Source organism: Pelodiscus sinensis, chromosome 1 (assembly GCF_052426305.1).
Source record: "Pelodiscus sinensis isolate ZL-2025 chromosome 1, ASM5242630v1, whole genome shotgun sequence".
Taxonomy (NCBI): Eukaryota; Metazoa; Chordata; order Testudines; family Trionychidae; genus Pelodiscus; species Pelodiscus sinensis.
This window is the reverse complement of record NC_143052.1, coordinates 22,697,118-22,718,976: the sequence shown is the minus strand read 5'-3', so window position 1 is coordinate 22,718,976 and position 21,859 is coordinate 22,697,118. Positions and strand designations below refer to the sequence as shown.

General features: G+C 46.1%; 1 protein-coding gene across 1 annotated transcript in view; it reads left to right on the top strand.

Annotated features, from left to right (window-relative positions):
• The window catches only part of GNAI1 (G protein subunit alpha i1), a 58,778-nt gene that overhangs the window by 21,049 nt on the left and 15,870 nt on the right, over positions 1 to 21,859 (top strand). The window contains exons 2-4 of the mRNA XM_075926495.2: positions 576 to 618; positions 703 to 844; positions 10,003 to 10,160. Coding sequence (XP_075782610.1) covers positions 576 to 618; positions 703 to 844; positions 10,003 to 10,160 — 343 coding nt within the window. The remainder of the gene's footprint in view (positions 1 to 575; positions 619 to 702; positions 845 to 10,002; positions 10,161 to 21,859) is intronic.

The window sequence follows — 21,859 nt, the reverse complement described above, 5'->3', positions numbered from 1 at the left end:
GACCCACAGTGCAGTAGGAACCTGGCTGGCTAACCAGCAGGAGTAGACCCCTGTCCGCAATGCAGTGGCACTCCAGCCGGGGCCCACTGGTTAAACTATTACAAATAACTAGTTAAATTATTTAACTTTTTTACTGCCTCTTTGCATCCCTAGTAGACAAAATTTTAAATGGTACAGTAATGGTATTTTGATTACATTGTTTTTCAGGGCTGTATTATGAAGAGGTTGTCAACTTGTTGGTATAGTTAGTGTATTCTACAGATATATATTTTGCTGTTTGCATTAGAAATTTCAGCAGTTTAAGTGAGGAAAATTTAGCGTGGCTTGATGGAATATAGTTATGAGTATAAAGGCATTTCTGAATCAAATCTCCCTTCTGTTGTAGATATCCAAATCAAGAAACTAATTTAAGCTTCCTGCCTAGTGTTCAAAGACAATGTGTAAAAATTGTATTTTAAAATTCATCAGTAATTAAGGAATTCTAGAAACGTGAAAACTGACTTTTGAACTGCTAGCTTTGGAAATGAAGGGAAGTCAAGAAAGATGTCTTAATAAATGTTACGCTTGTATTTCAGGAGCTGGTGAATCAGGGAAAAGCACAATTGTAAAACAAATGAAGTAAGTATGACTAAAAGATATATAACTGAAGTAATCTGCTTGCCTACATTTGAATAGAAGACTTAATATTATTTTCCTCCATAGGATTATCCATGAAGCTGGTTATTCTGAAGAAGAATGTAAACAATACAAAGCTGTTGTTTACAGTAATACCATTCAGTCCATTATTGCTATCATTAGAGCAATGGGGAGATTGAAGATAGATTTTGGTGACCCAACCAGAGCTGTGAGTATTGAAGTACATACAAATGTAGATATACAATTCATATGCCATCCATCAGTCTAGTATCATTTCTTGTCCATTCTTGGACAGTCATTTCTTATCCATTATTATTTCATGGTAAAGATACTAGGTTTTTTTTCCTGTACCCACACTCCAAAAAGAGTAGAAAGAATCCAAACTCTTTGGAATAGGAAAAATACTTTTCAGAATAACACACAATCTAAAGAACTTTGACAACATAATCTACACTGCCTTAGATAATGGGTGTGGACAAACAAAAAATATTGACTAGTCCACTTTTAATATCCCAGATGAATAAATGATAATTTTCCTTTGCAGGGGATTTGATTTATAGAGCACTATAAATGGCATTGCACTTTACATGGTATATTGCTTTTCAGTTTGCCCTTATGACTCATGTGGAGAAGGGATTTAAAGTTATTTCCTCCCTTCCAAGTGTATGCCTTATCTGCTACTCTATGTAGTCATTTTGCTTGTCTGTCTTCATGCATAATTTATTTATTGATTGATTTATAGACACAGGAATAGTTTCAAGAGGAAAAATTGAGACACTACACCAGAATGTCCCATAGCACAGTGCTTAGGGACCTGAGAGATGGGAAATTGATGTTCAGACTGTTTCTCCACATCAGGCACAGGGGAGAATTGTACCCCCGTTTCTCACTTCCTGTGTGTGAGTGCTCTGACCACTGGACTAAAGGTTATAAGAAAAGCTTCCACAGTCATTTTGCTTAAGTTTAAGCATGCACGAAACACACCTGCCAGTTCAAGCCTTGCAGATGAGTTGGTGAGGAAATTATTAATTTGGAAGCTTAGCCATAAAAGATGTTGCCAAGCACCTAGACTGAAGTATATGTGTACATGCACACTGGCAGAAACTTGGGCATCTCTAGAGAGACTTTAATGGACGATATTCCAGCACCCAAGGACTTCAGATGTCTACAGATTTAGACATCAAATGAGCAGAAGTTTTGAGGATGTCAGTAACAGCCAAAATTTGGATTTAGGCACCTCAAATGGCAGTCCCCTAATCTGGAATTCATAAAAAGTTATTGTGCTCAGTGAAGATCAAAGTCAGCATGTGAAATACTCATTGGTTATAACAGTGGAAGCAAGAAATAGCCTTGCAGAAGGAAGGCTAGTCCTTGCAGAAGGGATTTAGAGGAAGGGGAAAGATTCCTCAGATAATCTACTGAAAGAAATTTGTGAAGTATGTAGACATTTTATTATTTAGTACAGGTTGAGCCTCTCTAAACCTGGACTTTTTGTAGTCCAGCAACAGGACTATGTATGTTCCTGGACTAAAGAGTCCCAGTGGAGGGCCGGCAGCAGGAGCGCTGTGACACAAGAGTCCGTCTGGGCCAGCGGACTGCTGGCAGGACCAGTGGGCTGCCAGGCATAAGGGGACTAAAAATGACCTCCCCAGTCCGGCAACCCCCCTCATTCTGGTCCAGTCAGGTCCTAAGGATACCAAACCAGGGACATCCAACCTGTATTTTAGGGCCGTATAGTATTTACTTTTTTTCCTTTCATGTTAAGATTACAAATTTGAATGACAAGAAAGGGGGTGGATGGGAACAAAGAACAAGAGGAAGAAAAATGATTTTTTATTAGGAAAGCAGCACCATTTTATATGTTTACACATTGCATTTGTTTACTTTTATCAGTCTCAAAAACACTTTTTACTAACGATTATTATAACCATAGTGTCCATTTGAAGTAGCCATTATTGTCGTTTTGTAGGGAACAGAGTGTGAACAGAGATTTCAGCTAAGGCCACCAGCAGTGGCAAAACTGGGAGTAGAACCCAGATCTTCTGGTTTCAGTCCTATGTTCAGATTACTAGATGCTCTTATTATTTTTCATTGAGTTTGTAATAAAACAGAAATGATAATGGTTTGGCTAATAATGATTAAGGCTTACTAGATCATTAATTTTCTTGTTATGTATGAAACAAGAAATATATATGCTCAGAACTTACTAATTATGCATACAGCATATCTACATGACCTTGTTTCTCTTACTGTTGCGCTCATTTTTCTCACCTGTTGCTTAGTTTGTTCTCCAAACTGGTTGTGGCTTGGGGCTTGCCTTCTGTAAACTCTTCAGGGCAGGGATTATCTCAAATTGTGTTTTTATACAGTGCCATTTCAATGGAGCCTTGAACCTGATCTGCACTTATTGGTGGTAATATAGTTTTAAAAAAATCAGTATTATTAGAGACCAAAATTTAGTTCTGGGCAAAAAATTCTGGGCACAATATTTTAAAATTCTATATTTTATTTTTTCAAAATAACGTAAACATGCCAGTTTCAGTTACTTTGGTAGTTTATTTCAGAATACCTGTCAAGAAGTATGTCTGTCTATAAAAATAGACAAAATATTTTTGATAAATATATTCCTTGCTAGGCTTGTTAATACAGAAGTGTGAGCAACTCCTAATAAATTACACTATAGAACTGTATTTTCAGCACCCATCAGAAGCAGTATAAAGGTTTGGGTGAGTCAGGTTAATAGAGGTGCTCAGGGACAGAGAGAGCCTGAAGTAAAACCTGCAGAGTTGTTGGGTTTGGGTGGGAGAAGTATGGAACAGATGTGGGTTTTTTTGTTGGGGAGTTTGGGAGCCTCCCCCATTGCTTACCCTAAGCCTCTCCCATTCAGTCAGATACATTTGCCCCTGTTGCCACACACCCCCATCCTATAGGTCTGTGGAGTCTCCTCCTCCAGCCCCATGTCTCCTCCTCCAGCCCCACTCTCATTTAGCCCCTGGCTTAATTATGTCACCCCACTAGCACCTGAGCCTGCACCTCAGTCTGCCCCCTTCACTAGCCATTCTGAACCCTAGTCTGTGACTCACTAGCAGTCATGTGTGTTCCACTCTGTCTAGCTTAACCTGGCCCTTGGAGCAGAGTGCTGTGCTGAGTGTCTGCTCCTAAAGGGAATTCTGCTGCGCACCCAATTTTTTCCCCACAGAAAATGCAGTCCTAAAAATGCTGCAGTTCTGCCTTTTGCCCAGCAGAGGCTGCTGTGGTGCCAAAACAGCTTGATGAATTCATGCTGCTCTCTGTTTTGGAGCCACAGTGGCCTTTGGTAGGTAAAAGGTGGAACTGTAGCGCTTCTTGGGCAGAATGTATTCATGTGGGAGGGAAGGATTTGTGCCAAACATGAATTCTGACCGCCTTTGTGGAGAGGAGGAGACTCTTCTTTTGTGATGGTACTCAATAGCAATTATTGTATTAATACAGCCGGTCCCCGACTTCGAATGAGTTACGTTCCAAGCACTTGGTCATAACTTGATGTGTTTGTAAGTTGGATTACATTCACTGACATACGGCCGCACTGTTCGTAAGTGCGGATTTCATTCGTAACTCGGGTTCCGGCTGTATAGGAAATTGGCCGTAAATACGAATGGTCGTAAATTGATGTGTTCGTAACTCGGGGGCTGGCTGTAGTGGTAACAAGAAGGCAATGGAGAGAGAAATTTGTGACTCATCAGGAGGAGGTAAGTAAGACTTGTGACTTTTTTCTTTGTTTCCTGTCTATAGGAATAGACAAACCCAATGCTGCTCGTTTGTTTCGTTTAAAAAATATTGCAATTCAGTGTTCTGAGTGTGTGTATATTTTGACTCTTGGAGAAAATCAATCATTTAAGTAGCTCTGTGGACTTGGCTTATCACTAATTGGCCTGCTTGATGGAGGACAAAACCTTTAGCACATAGAGCTCTGTAACATAAACATTCACTTTTAAACCCTTCAGCAAGCAGAGAGGCTGTGTGAGAGATGTAACTGGTGTTGGTCAAGTCTTTAACTAAAGTAATTTTTTAAAAATAAATGAGAAATATACATGCTTTATTTCAATGATTGTATTTTTTGAAAATGAAGGCTGGGATGAGAGTTCAGAGGTGAAGAGGGGAAGAGGATGGGTGGTATAGGGTGGAGGTTTGGGGGAGCCTTAGGTGGGGGGTGTGCAGAAATCAAGGCAGGTGGGAGGTGAAAAATTCAGAACAGGAGGCTTAAGTTGGCAGGTTGGCACTGCTCTGGTGTAACTCCTCCCAGGGGGCCATGGCTGTGTTCCCCTGCTCTAATTACATTCCCTCCCCTGCAGTCTGTCAGAGGGAGGAGAGGGGGGGGACACCAGGCTCTGGAAGGTGCTTTCCTCTCCCCTCCCCCCCCATGGTCTTCAGGCTGTGGGGGAGGGGTAGATGAAGCTCCGGGATGACCTGAAGGCTCTCTGGGATGGCCAGACTCTGGGAGCTCCCCTCCCCCTTCCCCACCTGCAGGCTGTCTGGGGAGAAGGGAGAGGTCCCCGGGGTTGATACAGGCCTGCAGCACCCCTCTCCTCCTCCCATGGCCTTCAGACTGCTGAAGTGGAGGCAAGGCTTTGACAGCTGCCCGGGAGTTGGCATGCATGGGGAGCCAGGTCCCTGCAAGCACCGGTTCCTGCCTCCCCCTGCATTGTTGCCTCTGACACAGAAGCAGCAGCGTGAAGGGAGGAGGGGGAAGGCAGCTCTGCGGGAGCCAATACACTCGGGGAGCTGGCTTAAAAGCAGAGGTAGCGGGATGAGAGAATGGGGCCTGCATGTAACTGTGCACATTAACTTTTCACATCCCTAATATGAAGGAAAATTCAGAAAACTTAAGTGGAGTAGAATCCTAATTGTCTCTGGGGCAAAGCAGCTTCATTCACAGATATTCTTCCCTATGGGTCTGAAAGAGATTTTAAAGAAACTTATTTCAAATGGAACTCAGGCATGTGTCCTATGCTGTGCCTTCTGGGACTAGACTAGGGGCTTCTGTTTTCTGCTGCCCAGCTCTGAGCTAAGGGTAACGTACTGCCATCCCCTCCTCCCCCACAAATAACCTTGCAGTCCCTCTGCAACTTCCTTTTTGGGTAAGGATCCCCAATTTGAGAAACACTGATCTCCCCTGAGAAATTTGTATAGTTTAAAAGCAAACAAGATTAGATTTCCCTGGGAAGGACCAGATTTCATTGATTGTGATGTGTTTTTCATGGCTGTGAATTTGGTAGGCCATTATATATAAGAGGTTCAGTCAGCTCAGTACCCTTTTAATTCCCTCTTACTGCTTGTGACGGTTATTGGAACAGCTTATCTTGTTTCTATTGCTTCAGTAATTACATGTTGTTTTTTATGTTCTCTTGTTTAGTTATCTTTCATTTCTAGTAGTAGTGTTCATAGCATGGATAGTATTTGTGTATATATAGTTAGACCCCTCCAATCCCCACCCCAGGTTTAAAGAGGCTTCTTTCCTCCCTGGGGCCAGGCATGCTATGGTCTTTGGGCTTCAAACCCTGTGCTTCCTGTGGCAAGTCTGTGCCAGTGAACAAGCTAATGGAAGCTCCACTGAGACTGACTTTGGAGCTAGGCCAGTCTGACTCATCACTGAGCACCCGGGGAATCAGGGCAAAGCACTCCTCCCAAACCATGTTTTTGGCATCATTCCTCCATCCAATACTGAGAAAGAAGCAGAAGAAACAATGGTTCAAAAGGAGACATGTGACTGCATCAGTGACTGCATCAGGTCACTCCTTCACCCCGTTTGACTCTGGCCTGCTTGCGGGTGCCATTGAATCTGGTGTGGGACCATCCACTAATACCAGGAAGGACATGGTGGCACCAGCAAGATTGCAGTGACTTCCACCCTGGAAGCCTTTGCAGCAGCCAGGAACCTGATGCCTCTCCCAGTTCTGTTGACCCTAATGAGACACATATCAGCTCTGTGAGCCTGTCAAGAAGGGAACATGTTGCCTTGAGCTCATACCTGATGACAGGTACAGTTAGGTGCAAACCCAAACAAAAGGACTTAAAGAAGCTAAATCTGTTTTGTAAAAATGTATTCAATAGGTGGGTTACTGCTTCATATTTCCAACCAGTAAGCCTTGTTTTGGGAGGTATGATTACAATATTTGGGACTCTGGCAAAGTTTGCCACAGGACTCCAGGCAAGAGATTTTCTTTCTACTGGAGGAAGGGAAGAACAGATTCAGAGCCTCCCTCCAGGCAGCCCTAGGTGCAGCTAACGCAATGGCCAGAATGGTGGCATCCATCAGCTGTGGTCGTGCAAAGGTGTTCATGGTTCCAGTTCTCCCCACTTCCATCTGAGGTACATCGGTCAATCCAGAATCTTCCTTTTGAAGGTACAGAGCAGACCGATTCAAACCTCGACGGTCTGAATGATTCCAGGACTAGCCTCAGATTTCTGGGTCTCAGCTACATAGTATCTTCAAGGAAGCATTTCATGTCTCAGCAGCTGGTCCACTACTTAGCCCTGCTAGGCTTTGTTTAAAAAATGCATGAGGGGTTACAAGCACCTGCTCTCCTCCAACTTAGCTTCATTTTTGGGTGTGTGCAGGGTTGAGCTTGGCAGGGGGTTCAGTGGAAGTCTAGATGCTGGGGGAGTGGGACTCCAAGTGGAGCTGGTTGAGACTCAGTGGAGTACAGGTATAGGTGGGTTGTCAGGGTGGCCCAGTTGCAGGGGGAGTGAGGCTCATTGGGGGTTCTGCGCAAGTGGGGCTTGGTGGGAAGATCTTGGTAGGAGGGTGTCTGAATGTATAGGAGTTGAATAGATGGAGCATCTGTCTGTACAAGGATTCTCTTCCCCTGCAACTGAGGAAAGATGAGTGAAGGAAGCGGGTTTGTATGTAGAGTTTGAAGAGGTTCCTGCACCTAGGAAAGAAATCTGGCACTGCCCCCAGATATTGTGCTATGGAAGAAGTCCTCTCCTCCCCAGTCCAGCTGGAAATAGCATCTTAGTCCAGTGCACTACAATGATTTGCCTTTGCTGACTGTCCTTGGCATCTGAAACATACTGCTGGCGAGGGATGCATGGCCACTCTTGTGGCTTTCCTGTCAAAGTCATTTTTCTGTGGGGAGGCAAAGAAATCCGTGGGAGACATAAATTCTTGTGCAGAGTTGCCCTTAGGCATAAACTTAATATAATGGTTAACCCTCTCAAAAGATAAACTACTCTCCTCATCACATGTAGAAACAGGAGGGGAAATAAAATGCAATAAGCTGATGCAAGTATCATAAAAATACTCATGGTTGATCATTTTTCTATATTCTCTTTTTATTCAACAATTTAATTTTAAATACCCCCATATTTGTCCTATTATAAACTATTAAGTGCTTGATGTTAGCCAGCATTGAGAGGGAATGAATTCTTGCTGGGTAAAAGCTGCTTACAGGTTAATTCCTTTAGTATTTTTGGGAAAGGGGGAGGGGAGACATTATTTCATAGTATATAGAGAGGAGATTGGTTTCCTGATGTGTGCTGACAAAGGAAAAGTGGTTTGAGGGGAGAGCAATTTTATTGGAGGTCAAAAAAAGTTGTATAAGTGAAAATTCATGTAAATGTGTATCAGAAATTTAGTGTAAATGTAATTTTATTCAGCTGATTTTGAGAAGTTAAATGGGATTGGATTTTGGCTTCATCTTGAAATATGTTGGTTCTACTTTATTCTTCTTGTTGAGATGTTACAAATTTCTTTAATAAAATGTAGCGTCTTCGCACAAGTACTTGATTTACTATCAGTGTATCAATATATAAAAATTTCAATTAATAGCTTATTTTTTACAATTGGATTAAAATTATAGTATGTACAATTTAAAGAAGTAAAGTTACTTATTTTCACATAATTATATAAGCCTTCTAAAATGTGGGTAATTGAATTATGAGGGGTAGTCTGTCATGAAATTCTGAATTAATTGGTGAGTTAATTGGTGTAAAATGCAGAGAAGAACAGAATGCTCAAAATTAGCACCATAAGGATTGCACAGGGTCAACTACCTCACATTCCAGTCACAGAAAGAACAAAAGGAATGAACTTAACTAAGTACTAACTTTTTAAAACCTTATAATAAACGTAATAAATACTAATTTGTGTTTTACAACATAATATGGCTACTTTGTAATCCATATACGTTGTCTTTACAGTTATACGAAAACATGAACAAAGAAAACGTTAAATCTAAACACATCGGTCCTCCCAGAAACAGTTAAAAGAAGCTCAGCTTCCAAAAGCTTAGGTTGAGTTTACCTGAGACTCAGTTAGTCTTTGATCAGCAGTCTGCTGAGTTTAAAGCAACAACTTCACACAGCTTACTTTTAGAAATCTCTATTTGGAATCCATGGAGAATCTTCCTTCTCACTTTGTTGAAATCAGCTCAGTTAGCTGGTTAGCTACCCAATTAATCGACCACTTAGTTCAGTATATAATTAAAAAATAATTGCTACAAAACACTTTTAAGTTAGGGGAAACAGCTTGTTTTCTGCTTCTGAAGCTTAGGTTCTACCATTCCAAACAGTGTGCATGACTGGAGCCCTGCATGGATACAAAACATATCTGTATCTGCAGCCTCAAAAATGATCCACTAATCTGAGGATGGGGATAGCTGTAGATATAAAGCAGATATTCATGGATTTGCAGGCCTTTTGCAAAGTAGCTGTCCTGACTACTTGCCCTTATGCGGTGTGTGTACACAACAGGGCTTAATTTTGAAATTAGAAGTGCCTAGCACTTATTTCAAAATAGAGCACCCTTCCTCCCAACTTCCCTTACTCATACAATGAGGGTTACAGAAGTTGGAGTAAGAAGTCCTCCAGTTTGACAGTGTTTCAACATTCTTTTGAAATTACTGCCTGCTGTGTAGATGCAAACTAAGTTACTTTGAAATAATGTTGCTGTGTAGACATTCCCATGGAGTCTGAGTTCAGCAACAGGGGACCTATTGAGAATTTCTGAAACTGCAAGATCCGATTTCCAGAGACTTAAGTATGGAGGTTTAATTGTGCATCTGCTTATCAATAAGGACCCAAACACAAATTATTCCTTCTCCCCACCCAATTGATCTCTTATTGGGCATGTGGGCTACAATAGTATGATCTCTGTGAGATTTAGTCTGTCAAAGTGGGTGAGGAAATTACTCCCATGAGAGTGTCTGCACAATCCATTTCCTTAGTCTATTAACCCATCCATTTGCTGTGGACTAGTCTGTGGCTTTTAAATCCTTCCATTGGACTAAAGAAATGTATAGATTTCTGCTCTGGTTGGTGTGTGTGTGTTTTTTTTTTTTTTTTTTTTTTTGGTCCATCAAGTTTTCTTTCTCATGTTTCTTACAGGATGATGCCCGGCAACTCTTTGTATTAGCTGGAGCTGCAGAGGAAGGATTTATGACCACGGAACTTGCAGGCGTTATCAAGAGATTGTGGAAGGATAGTGGAGTTCAAGCCTGTTTCAACAGATCCAGAGAATACCAGCTTAATGACTCTGCAGCATAGTAAGTTTAGAACAGTGAGCAAGCCTGTTCCTTTCCTATATAATGGTAAAGGTATTTATAAGACAAAATCATTTGAGGCTGTCTGATACCATGTTGATAAGAATCATAGAAGTACCAAGATAGAGGTGCCCTCTTCAAGGGTAGGACAGCTGCATCAGTCCAGAAATGGAAGTCTGAACTCAAAGAAAAGAATTGGATGGGTAAAGTAAGAGTTGTTCTGGAATTAACAAGTCAAATCTGTAAGCAGCACTCAGAGCAGTTAATGTGATAAATGAAAACTGGCAAGTACTCTCAAATACTTTATTGGCAGTTATATTTCCACCCACATATTCAACGGGAACAATTGTGGTCCCAAGTTACTTGTTCTCTATATGGAAATCTTTCATAATTGTTGGCTCTGAACCAGCACTGTTGATTGAACTTTGCTTAACTTTCATTGTATTAGTATTGAGAGAGCACCCAAAAATACCAATTGGGATTTGTCTTTATTGTGCTAAGATCTATACAAATGCATAAATAGATAGTCCTTGCCCTAATGCATTTCAAACTAATTAAGTCTAAATGCAGTAAGAGTGGATAAATAGATGGAAAATCGAGTAGAAGGATGATAGTATCAACAAAATCATGCAGTTAGACTTGTAATGTGTAAATCGTGATGATTTGGAATCATTTGAAAATATTCTAAGTGTAATAAATATTCTGTTCCTGCCTGCTCTTCAGATTTGTTACTACTAGTTTTTTGCAGTAAAAGGAGAGGGATTGGGGCCAAGTGGCTGAAGCATATCTAAAGCATGAATTTCCAACTCCGAACAGTATATGGATTTGAATCCATATAACTATCAAACATGTTACCATTGATGCATTGAGATACTATATGTCAGGGTTTCTCAACTTTGTTGATACTGGGCACTGGCTTGCTGCCTATCTAAACCTTAGACAGGTCTCGACGCATTTAATAGATAAGGCTGAAGAATGCACATCCATGACAAAAGGAACTGGAAAGTCATGTTTGTGGGTCATTTTCTTATTTTGAATAAGATCCCTTCAAGTCTCTGTGGTTTTATCCTTTTAGGTAACTAGCTTTTATTGGAGACAATAGTTATTCCTTTTCAAATGATTGCCCCTATTATATTCCACGTGCACCCGAAACCGAAAGCTTTTCAAAGTAATTTTGCTTAGTGGTCCATGTATGTGCCTTTGTACTTCCTTGTGTCTTTGTCCAAGGTAATAAAGGATGGGGTGAACTAATAGCATCACAGTTCCTTTTCACTAGCACCTGGTATGAGTGAGAGCCTCTGCTGACCTCTTGATCTTAGTGATGCACTTCAACATTTTGTTTCAACAAACTTTTCTTTTTTTGGCTCATAGTTTTGATTTTATTGTTGTAACTTGTAATTCCTGACTATTTTTAGGATTTGGGATGTCACTCCAGCAATTTTTCCTCCCAAACAGTCTCTCCTGCCGCCTCCTTCTCTTCTACCTCTGTGTCCTGGCTTTTCTTCACCAGCTCCCAGGTCTTGGTAGTGGATGATTCCAGGATTCAAAGTCTGTGCTTCCTCCCTGCTCAGTTTCTATCAGTGATGAGCACCAACACTGTTTGGGGGAAGCTCACATTGCCTCCTCATACAAGATCTGCTTCTCCTTCCCTGCCTAAACATGGGAAGGCCAGACTGTTTACCTCAAGAAGCAACTCATGGAAGTTGCCATGGGCTGAAGTTGTATCCCCGCTGGGGAACCCCCCGTACATTGATCTGAGCAATCCAGGAGTGTTTTACTTAAGGTGGCATCTCCATCTGGATACACCGGTACCAGTGCTTTGTACCTTGCATTGGGGCCTAGCCATAGAGGCATGTGAATGAGCCTGGCAGTAAGTCTTCCTTTAAATCTGAAGAATTCTTCACCATCCAAGAGTTGTGACCATGGAAGAGCTATGCATGCCAATGTATGCAAGTGATAAGAGGCCATACCACTTGCTGGATCCACCAGTGCCAGCTGTGCGCACCCTGCCTACTTTGGTAGGCTACTTCCTAGATGTTTTACTGGTTCAAGTTCCATCGATAGACCAGATGCCATTGACTCTGTGGAAACTAGGATTCACTACCAGCCCTCCCTAACTGCCTTGGAAGGACCAAGGTCTCAATATGTTCCGATGTACTCACCTCTGCAGAAGGCTCTAACTCATGTATTATTATATCTACCACTTGCTGACTGTACCCCTGTAACACATCCAGTTCCATCAGCTCTACCATTCATGCAAGAGTCATGCTCCTCTGAATCTGAAGCTCTTGGGCGTTCAGCACAATCTGCCACTACCACTTAGGAAATATGACAACCAAAGGGTTCCAACAGCTCCATGGCAGTTTTTCCCTTTACCTTACCCAAGAATCTGATATCTGTCTCCTTAGGCACAAGTACATCAGCAGAATCAACCAGGTTGGACATATTGGAGATCATGGGCCCCAATGTATGCCGTCAGAGCAGTATCGTTTGGCTCCGGGGAACTCTCCTTTTTCATCATATCACTCTTTCTCCAGCAGAAATTCAGAAATGGGGTCAGATGATCACTCTTTCTCCAGCAGAAGTTCAGAAATGGGGTCAGATGATCACTCTTTCTCCAACAGAAGTTCAGAAATGGGGTCAGATGAAGCATCTACCAGACTGGCTCCAACAGTATCAGCTAATCCAGAGAGTTTCCCTTCATCATCTCCCGTTGCAGCTTTATCAATACTTTCCTCCCACCGATGGCTATTGTAAGTTTCTAGAACTCCTGTTGAAAATAAGCATTGCCCTTGAGATTCCAGTGGAAGTAGTATGGGACAGTCAGTGCCAGTTACTAAACATTCTCAACACATTGGTAAGGCCTTCTTTGCTGGTACCAATGAATGATGCTATTCAGCCAGCACAAAATATATGGTATACTCCTAACATGTGTGCACCAGCCCCAAATGGTGCTGAGAAAAGATATTAGGTCTCCTTATCTCAAAGTGACACAACTTTTATTTTCACACCCTTCATACCTAACTTCTTGGTAGTGCAGGCTTCATTGGAGCTGATTAAACAGAAATACCCATACTCCATCCTGTCAGACAGGATGGGTAAGAGACCACACCTCAGCGGTCGAATGGTCTCCTCAGTTGGACTGTAGTTCCAAATTTCTAATTACTTGGCACTGATGATCATAAATGACACAACAGGAGTGGGCAATAATTTTTGATGGGGGGGGGGGCACTCCAAGATATTGGAAAGTGGTCGAGGGCCGCACTCTTCCATGATATAAATGGAGGAGGTTCGAGGTCTGGGATGGAGGTTGGGTGCAGAAGGGAGCTTGGGATAAGGCATTGGGATATAAAGGGTCTGGGAGGGAGTTTGGGTGAAGGAGGCAGTTGTGATCTGGGGCACGGTATTGTGGTGCAGGGGTTTGGGTTGTGACATAAGGCAGGAGAGGGTTGTGACCTAGGGCAGGGGACTGGGGTGCAGTAGAGGGTGCAGGAGTTTGGGTTGTGACCTAGGGCAAGGGATTGGGGTGCAGAGCTTTGGGTTTTCATCTAGGGCAGGGGTGTGGGTTATGATCTGGTGCAGGGTCTGGGAGGTAGTATGGGCTTGGGGAGGGAGGGACTTTGGGTGCCAGAGGCAGGCTTTGGCCGGGAAACTTACCAGTGAGACTCCCAGCCAGCAGTCCAGCTTGTTTCTCAGGCAGGCGCCTGCCCCGCCCCCACACATGGCGATTATGCTGGGGGTGGGAGCAACCATGAAGCACCCCTCTCTCCTGCTTACAGTTTGTGAAACACAAATGGCACAGCAGCTGCTTTCCTGAGCCGCATGGGAGAATGAGGACAAGCAGGGAAGTCTGCCCGAGGCTCCGTGCTGTGCCCGTGGGCCAAATCCAGCCCATGTCTGCTTTATATTTTGCCCAGGTCTGCTTTATAAACTGTCTGGATGTAGGAATTTGCAGATAAGTTGCCTCATGAGGATTGTACCTGATTCCAAGCAATTTTACAGGAAGGCAAGTTTGTCACTGGATCCATATTTCGGGCTGCACTTGATTCATTGGACATGTCTTTGTGTGTATTGGTGACTGGAATTGTCATGAGATACTCCTACTTACATTTCTTATATTTCTCTAGAATGAGGCAAAACATGATTGAGAGCCTTTCCTTCAACAAATCATGCCTCTTCAACCAGAAAACTGATTATTTTACACTCACTAAAACTTCAGTCATCTTATCCTTGTTCATATATACACCAGCAACAAAGAGAAAATGTTATCACTCATTATCAGCCAAATACTATTGAATGCCATGCTTCTGCCACCAGTGGTCCTACAAACCTCTTCGACATGCTGTAAGGTATTCAGAGCATGTGTGCCTGTTTTGGCAATGCAGACCTCTGCACAATACACTGCCATCACAGAAGTGGTCTTTTTGAGTGTGCCTAGCAAATCAGCAGTCACTCTAGACCAGTGCTCCTACCATCCACCCACTGAAGGGTTGTCTAAAACTCTTATCAACTTGAGTGTTTTATAATAATGGTTAAGTGAGTCTTGGACATCATTCAATGTAGCTAACACCATAGAGTTTGACCATGCCTCCTCCACACCTCCCACCCTGACTCCCTCCTCAGAGATTCCTCTTACAACAGTAGTCTTACCTTAAAGAGAGACTTTTCCCTGCAGAGAGGAGTACTGGAGTACTGCAGCATTTTGTAGCACAGGGTTCTATTTCAACTATTTCTTGGTATCGAAGAAGGAAGTGGGATGGAGATCAATCTTGGATCTTTGATGTCTCAACAGTTTGCTTTGCAAGCCAAAATTCTATAGGGTCATGTTTGTAGTCATCATTCTCTCACTGGAAAAAGGAACGTGGTTTTCAGCTCTTGACATGCAAGACACGTATTTTCTATTGACGTATAAGTTCCTGAGGTTCAAAGTTGGACATTGACACTTCCTGTATAGGGTTCTGCCATTCAGATTCACTACCCATCGCAAGTTTCTGCAAGACTTTTCTCTCTGGTAGTGACTCACCTATGATGTAAGGGAATCCTTGTTTTTTCTCTACATGGGCAACTGGCGCTGAGGTCCAAAGTTGGGATGTGAATGTTTAACCAGTTAACAGGTAAGGTTAACCGGTGGGGACTGAAGCAACTCCCCATCTTCCACAGCCAAGGTGCTGCTCCAGTCTGCGGGAAACCTGCCGCAAACTGGGGCTGCTCCAGCATGCAGAGCAGCCTCTTTCTATGGGGTACCCCCACAGGTATAGCCCTCCTCACCTATATCCCCTTTAACTAGTTATCCAGTTAAACAATATGACTGGTTAACCAATTAAAAGGGATTTTACATCCCTAGTCCAAAGAAGAAGCTTAAACATTGATGGTCCCAGCTTTTTCTTTTTCTCTCCTCTCTAAGAGTGAGCATCAATGTCAGAAGTCAACTTTGTGTTCAGTCCCTGGAATTCATATTCTTTGGTCTTAGCCAGGACCTAACTTTCCAGCCTAGAAGACATGGCAGCATGCTCCTCCATCATTCCTGTCATTCATCTACATCTTTGCTATCTACCGCCATTGCTGCAAAAGAATCTATTCTATGTATCAGTCTATTCACTCCATACTTAATGTTCTTCAAGGCATGTCCCTGTGGGTGGGCCACATTAGGTTAAGCCCCTATGCTTATAGGCGGAGATTTTCAGCAACAGTACCCTGAGTGGTTGTGCACGCATGGTACAAATCTCACGCCTGTGCAATTAGCTAACCACCATGCGTTGTCAGCCATTCCTCAGTTACTTCTCTAGGCTTAGGCTTAGGTAGGAACATCAGCAGCCCTGTGAACTTCACTCCCTGACAACATTTAGATAGCCTTTTCCCCCCCATTCTATCCTACCTTTGTTTTCTTTTTCTCCTTGTCTCATCCTTTTTTTTTTTTTTTTTTTTTTTTTTTTTTTAACTTAAACTTTTATTTTGAACTGCAATGCCCTTTGAGCAACTCTCCTGGAGCCAAGCTCCTAACAGCTTGCCCATCTTCCTGGGATTAAAACGCTGTGAATCTATCCCAATATCAGACAGACACTCAGTGTATCCAATGGTTGGGTGAAGCGCTAATCCCACAAAGATGTGCACCCCACTTAAAGCCAGAGACCTGAGACTGAAGCTGCTCCTAAAAGAGATCCCTCAGGCTGTTCACAGACTTAGACTAGGTGTCCAGTAGCAGTATCAAACCAAGGACTCCCATTACTGCCTACAAAAATATAGGGTCCCAACTTCACCTCAGAGTGAGCACTTCAAAAAAATTCTCTCCGGGCAAAAAATCAGCCTTGGTACCAATGGTACTGTCCACCTCAGACTGAGACACACTGGGAACATCCAATACACGCATATGTACCAATGGACAAAGGCAAATGAATTGCCAGATCCCAACTCCGTGCATGAGCAAATAAACTGTCCTCTAGCTTGGCATGGAAGAAGTCAGCACTAGCTTCCTCCAAGGCACCATCACCAACTACCACCATACAAATGCATGCTTTTTCAGTGCCACCAGTGCAGACAACCATGCACACCATAGCACCAACTTCCATGATACCTTCACCGCTTATGACATGCTGAGTTTGCACTAACTACAGTACCTGGAACACCGTTTTTTGGTACAACTAGCAAACAGATTTCTTCAGCAGCTTCTTTGATCATGACGCTGATGAACTTGGCATTGCCATTCTCATCAAATGAGGAAGAAGAGGTAGAAGTGACACTAAATATTCCATGTCACTCTCTTCCCCTAAACAATCTCACCAAACTTAATCATTTCCACCTCAACAGTGGCAACCTTATCCATGGAAGCCCCCGCCAGTATCCATGCTCCCTGGGTGGCCATATTGGCACCCCTGGGCACAATATAGAATCTAAACCCACACTTCCTCCCACCATTCGACCACCTTTCCAATCTGCTCCTTTCCAGGTTCAACAACAGGAGGATCTCAATAAGCCAGACAACACACCTGAGGAGGAGGATGCATTGCCTACACATACCTCATCCTTTCCCTCCCTCCCCCATCACCAACTACAGGGAATAATTTTTAGTCATTTCAATACCTACAAGAGGATGACAGATTCGCTCAATATTTCATTGGCAGAATTACTGGAGTCTCAGCACAAATTAATCAATATACTCCATACATCCCCATCAAACACAGTGGCTCTGCCAATCAGTAAAGCTATTTTGGACCCTGCTGAGGTTCTTTGCCAATCTTCTGTCACAATCCCACTAGCCTCCAAGTGGGTGTGACGGCGCGTTGGGGGTCCCCCGTCTCCTGCACCCCGAAATGGCACAAACAGACTGCACCAGCCGGTGGAATAGAGGAAGTTTATTGCCTCTCCAGGATACAGCACAGCACAGCACAGATGGAATCTGGTCACAGAGTTGGGCTAGGATGCCTCAGGCCCCCTTGAGATGGGGGAGACTGGGCCCCTAAACTCCAGCCCCTTTCCCTAGGCTGTCTCCTCCATGCTCCTAGCCCGCAACTAACTAACTCTCTTCCAGCCCTGCCCCCCAGCCAGGGCAGCATTCCACCTTCCTTTGTTCCTCTCCATGGGGGGTGTCTGGCCTTACTGGTTTTGCATAGTGACTCATCCTGTTTTGCTGGGTCGTGGTACCCACGGCAGCCAGTGGGGGTTACCCCAGAGCCAGCAGCATAGAAACCAGCCAGGTACCCCCACTACGTCACAGTTCTCCCCCCTCCGAGAGCGAACTGAGCAGGGTCACTCCGCTCGTGACCTAGGGAAGTTCGGGTCCTCTGTGTGGGAACCTGCCCTGGGGACATGGGTGCTCCCCTTGACTCGGGCCAGCCGTGGCGAGGCCCCACAGGAGCTGGCTTCCCTCTGTCCACTCGCCGCCCTGCTCCAGGGCGACTGGCACAGGCCTGTCCTCGGGGGTCACACCCACCCTTCTGCTGGCCTTGACCTCTGGCCAGGGTCTCTCAGGCCGGGGCCATGAGCCCAGCGAGCCTTCTCTGGACAGCCAGGGCGGCTTCCACCCCCGATGCTCTATCCAGGGGGGGCTTCCCCTCCCATAACTCTCTTAGCAAGCCCAGAGAGTCCTCTATCTGGGGTAGAGACCCCCAAGCCGCTTTCCTACTGTCTTGGGCCTTCCCGCCCCTCTGGCACGAGTCACAGGACCGGCAGTACCGCTGCACGGCTGTAAAGATTCCCGGCCAATAGAAGTGTTGGAGCAGCCTCAGCCGGGTGCTCCGGATCCCCCGGTGGCCCCCAACGGGGACGTCGTGGGCCAAATACAGCAGCTTGAGGCGATACTTTCGGGGGACGACCAGCTGCCGCTCCCCCCCCCCCATGCCCTCACCTTCCTGGGGGGAAGCCATTCCCGGAACAGGAGTCCACGCTCCCGCAGGAATCTCTCCTGGCCACCTCTCCCCCGGGAATGAGCTGCACGGAGGCCAGCCTGGTCCCTCAGCCTCTGCAAGGAGGGGTCTGCCTGCACCTCAGCCTGGAATTCAGCTGCTGAGGCAGGGATCGGGACCTGTTCCCCACCTTTGCCTAGGTCCGGAGTCCCAGCCTGTCTGGACCCCGTGTCCACTGGGATGGGACCCTGAGGACGCTGCCAGGAGTCCTTCCCTGGACCCACGTTGTCAGCCCCCCACTGGCTCTGGCTCCGGGTAGTGACTAGAGCCCGCTGGGATTCCTGGGGCCACTCCTCTAAGTCATTCCCCATCAGCACCTCGGTGGGCAAGTGCGGGTGCACCCCCACTTCCTTGAGGCCTTCCTTCGCCCCCCATTACAGATGCACCCGGGCTACAGGCACCTTAAACGGGGACCCATCTATCCCCTTCAGAGTCAGCTGGGTGTGGGGTAGTATCCGCTCTGGGGCCACTATATCGGATCGGGCCAGAGTCACCTCTGCCCCTGTGTCCCAGGAGCCCGTCACCTTCCTACCATCCACCTCCAGGGGTATGAGGCACTCGCTCCGCAGGGGCCGTCCTGCCCCCACCCGGTACACGGAGAAATCCGCCTCCTGAGAATCAGACCTCCCAGGGGAGGTGCACTGAGCATCCTTCCCCTCTCTCTGAGCTGAGGTTTGCCTGCCAGCCCCTGCCTCTGGGGCAGCCTGCCCTTCCTCCTGCCCCAGCCAGTTAACCCTGGAAAGTCCCCGGTCCTGGGACTTGGTGCACTGAGCCATCTTGTGGCCTTTTTGCCCACAGCGATGGCAAGTTAGGCTTTTGGCTGTCTCTGTCCAGGCCCTGGCTGGTTCTCTGGGGCACAGACGACCTGTTCCTTGGTCTCGCCCCGTAGTTGACTCCCTCTGTCACTCAGCCGAGATCCGGTCTCTGCGCGGTTCCCTTTCTCTCCGGGACTCCCGTTCACACCCGGACCGGCTCTCCGTGAACTCATCTGCCAGCCTCCCAGCCTCCTGGGGGTTCTCTGGTCTTCGGTCCTTGAGCCACTGCCTCAGTTTCTGCGGGCACGCTTCATAGAACTGCTCCATCATGAACAGCTTGAGCAGCTCCTCTGCGGTCTGGGCTCTGACTCCAGACACCCACTTGAGGCAGTATTGCGCCAGGCGGGAGGCCAGATCCACATAGGTCTCCCGTGGCTCCTTCTGCACCCCCCGGAACCTCTTCCTGTACATCTCGGGGGTCAGCCCGAACTTGTGCAGCAGGGCCTCCTTGACTCGGTTGTAATCCCCTGGCTGTAGGTCCTCCAGCTGACTGAGCACTCCGGCCGCTTCCTGGCTCAGTGCGGGGACGAGCTCCTGCAGCCAGTCAGCTGGGGGGACCCGTTGCAGTCCACAGGCCCTCTCAAAGGCACTGAGGAACCCGTCTATGTTGCCCATGTCCTTCAGTTGGGCCACCACGAGCCTCTCCAAGCGTCTGGCAGTCCCGGGACCCCGGCCCCCATCCGCACTTGGCGCAGCCGGTGCCCCGCCGGGTCTCCGCTCTGCCATGGCCAGCTCATGCTGTCGCTGCCTCTCTCGATCTTGGCGGTCCTTCTCTCGGTCCTCTACTTCCAATTCCCTGATCCGCAGCTGGATCTCCAGCTGCCGCAGCTCTGCTTAGCTGGCCCCTGCCCTAGATGGGCTACGGCTTGCAGGCCTCCCGGGAGACGCCATCTCATCTCTCCGGTGGGTTTCAGCGCTCCTCCCCCTCTCTGAGACTGACACACTCTCAGGGGGGGTCTGGCTGTCTCCCCTGGGGACAAGATCCTGGCCCTGTGGCTGGTCATTCTCTTCCAGCTGGGCAATCAGCTGGGCCTTGGCTGCTTTCCGCACAGGCAAGCCCCTCTCTCTGCACAGCCCCACCAGCTCTGCCTTCAAGAGTCGGGCGTAGGCCATCTGCCCGCTGGGCCCCTCGGTGCAGACTCACCAGTCTAGTGCTGCAGCGCCCCACGAGTCCCAGGAACCGCTTCACTCGGTCTCCGGCACGTCTGGCTCCAGGGCTCTTGCTTCTACAGCGCCTTGTCGCTCGCCGCTGGAAGCTCCATCCACGGGGTGCAGTGGATCCCACTCCTGACACCAGTGTGACGGCACGTTGGGGGTCCCCCGTCTCCTGCACCCCGAAATGGCACAAACAGATTGCACCAGCCGGTGGAATAGAGGAAGTTTATTGCCTCTCCAGGATACAGCACAGCACAGATGGAATCTGGTCACAGAGCTGGGCTAGGATGCCTCAGGCCCCCTTGAGATGGGGGAGACTGGGCCCCTAAACTCCAGCCCCTTTCCCTAGGCTGTCTCCTCCATGCTCCCAGCCCGCAACTAACTAACTCTCTTCCAGCCCTGCCCCCCAGCCAGGGCAGCATTCCACCTTCCTTTGTTCCTCTCCATGGGGGGTGTCTGGCCATACTGGTTTTGCATAGTGACTCATCCTGTTTTGCTGGGTCGTGGTACCCATGGCAGCCAGTGGGGGTTACCCCAGAGCCAGCAGCATAGAAACCAGCCAGGTACCCCCACTACATCACAGTGGGCAAACAAGAAATATTATGTTCCAGTCAAAGGGGCAGGATTTCTTTTCAGCTAACCAGCCCCCAAACTCCTTTGTAATTGAGGCAGTGCACCATAGAGGCAAATAAACAGTTTACTTAATTTCCATCTGATGACTGGAAGCACTTGGACATCTTTGGAAGAAATTCTTATTCATCTGCTTTCTTACAGTTCCACATAGCAAACTTCTGTTCTTTTAGCAAAATACACAACACTTTTGACAATACGAAAACTTTTATTGATCAACTTCTAGAGGATGCCTGGGAGCAATGTAAGTTGAACATAGCAGAAGGCTCCATTATAGTAAAGACCATGTTGCAGGCCTCCTTCGATTAGGCAGACATACTCACTCAGTCCCTTGCCAGAGCATAGCGATGTGTTTGCACCTCTTGGCTCCAGCTCTCTGGCTTCCCTAAAGAACTACAAAATACAGTTGGATAAAAATTATTTGAAGAATCTACAGATGCATCCTGACATATGCTCAAGACTTTCATGCCACTTTGAAAACTGTAGGCATATATGAACCTCAACCAAAGAAAAAGCAGGGGCACTATTATATCCAACTCTTCTGCCCTGCACTTCATCCACAGGCTCAAAGATCATAAGACCAACACCAGAGAAAAAGAGAGCCATGATGAAGCCAGAATGTCTTCATCCCAGCCTTCTACTTCAAGACAACCATTTTGAAGTTTTGGTTGAGGTTTTGATCTTTCCTCCCATCTAAAGGCTG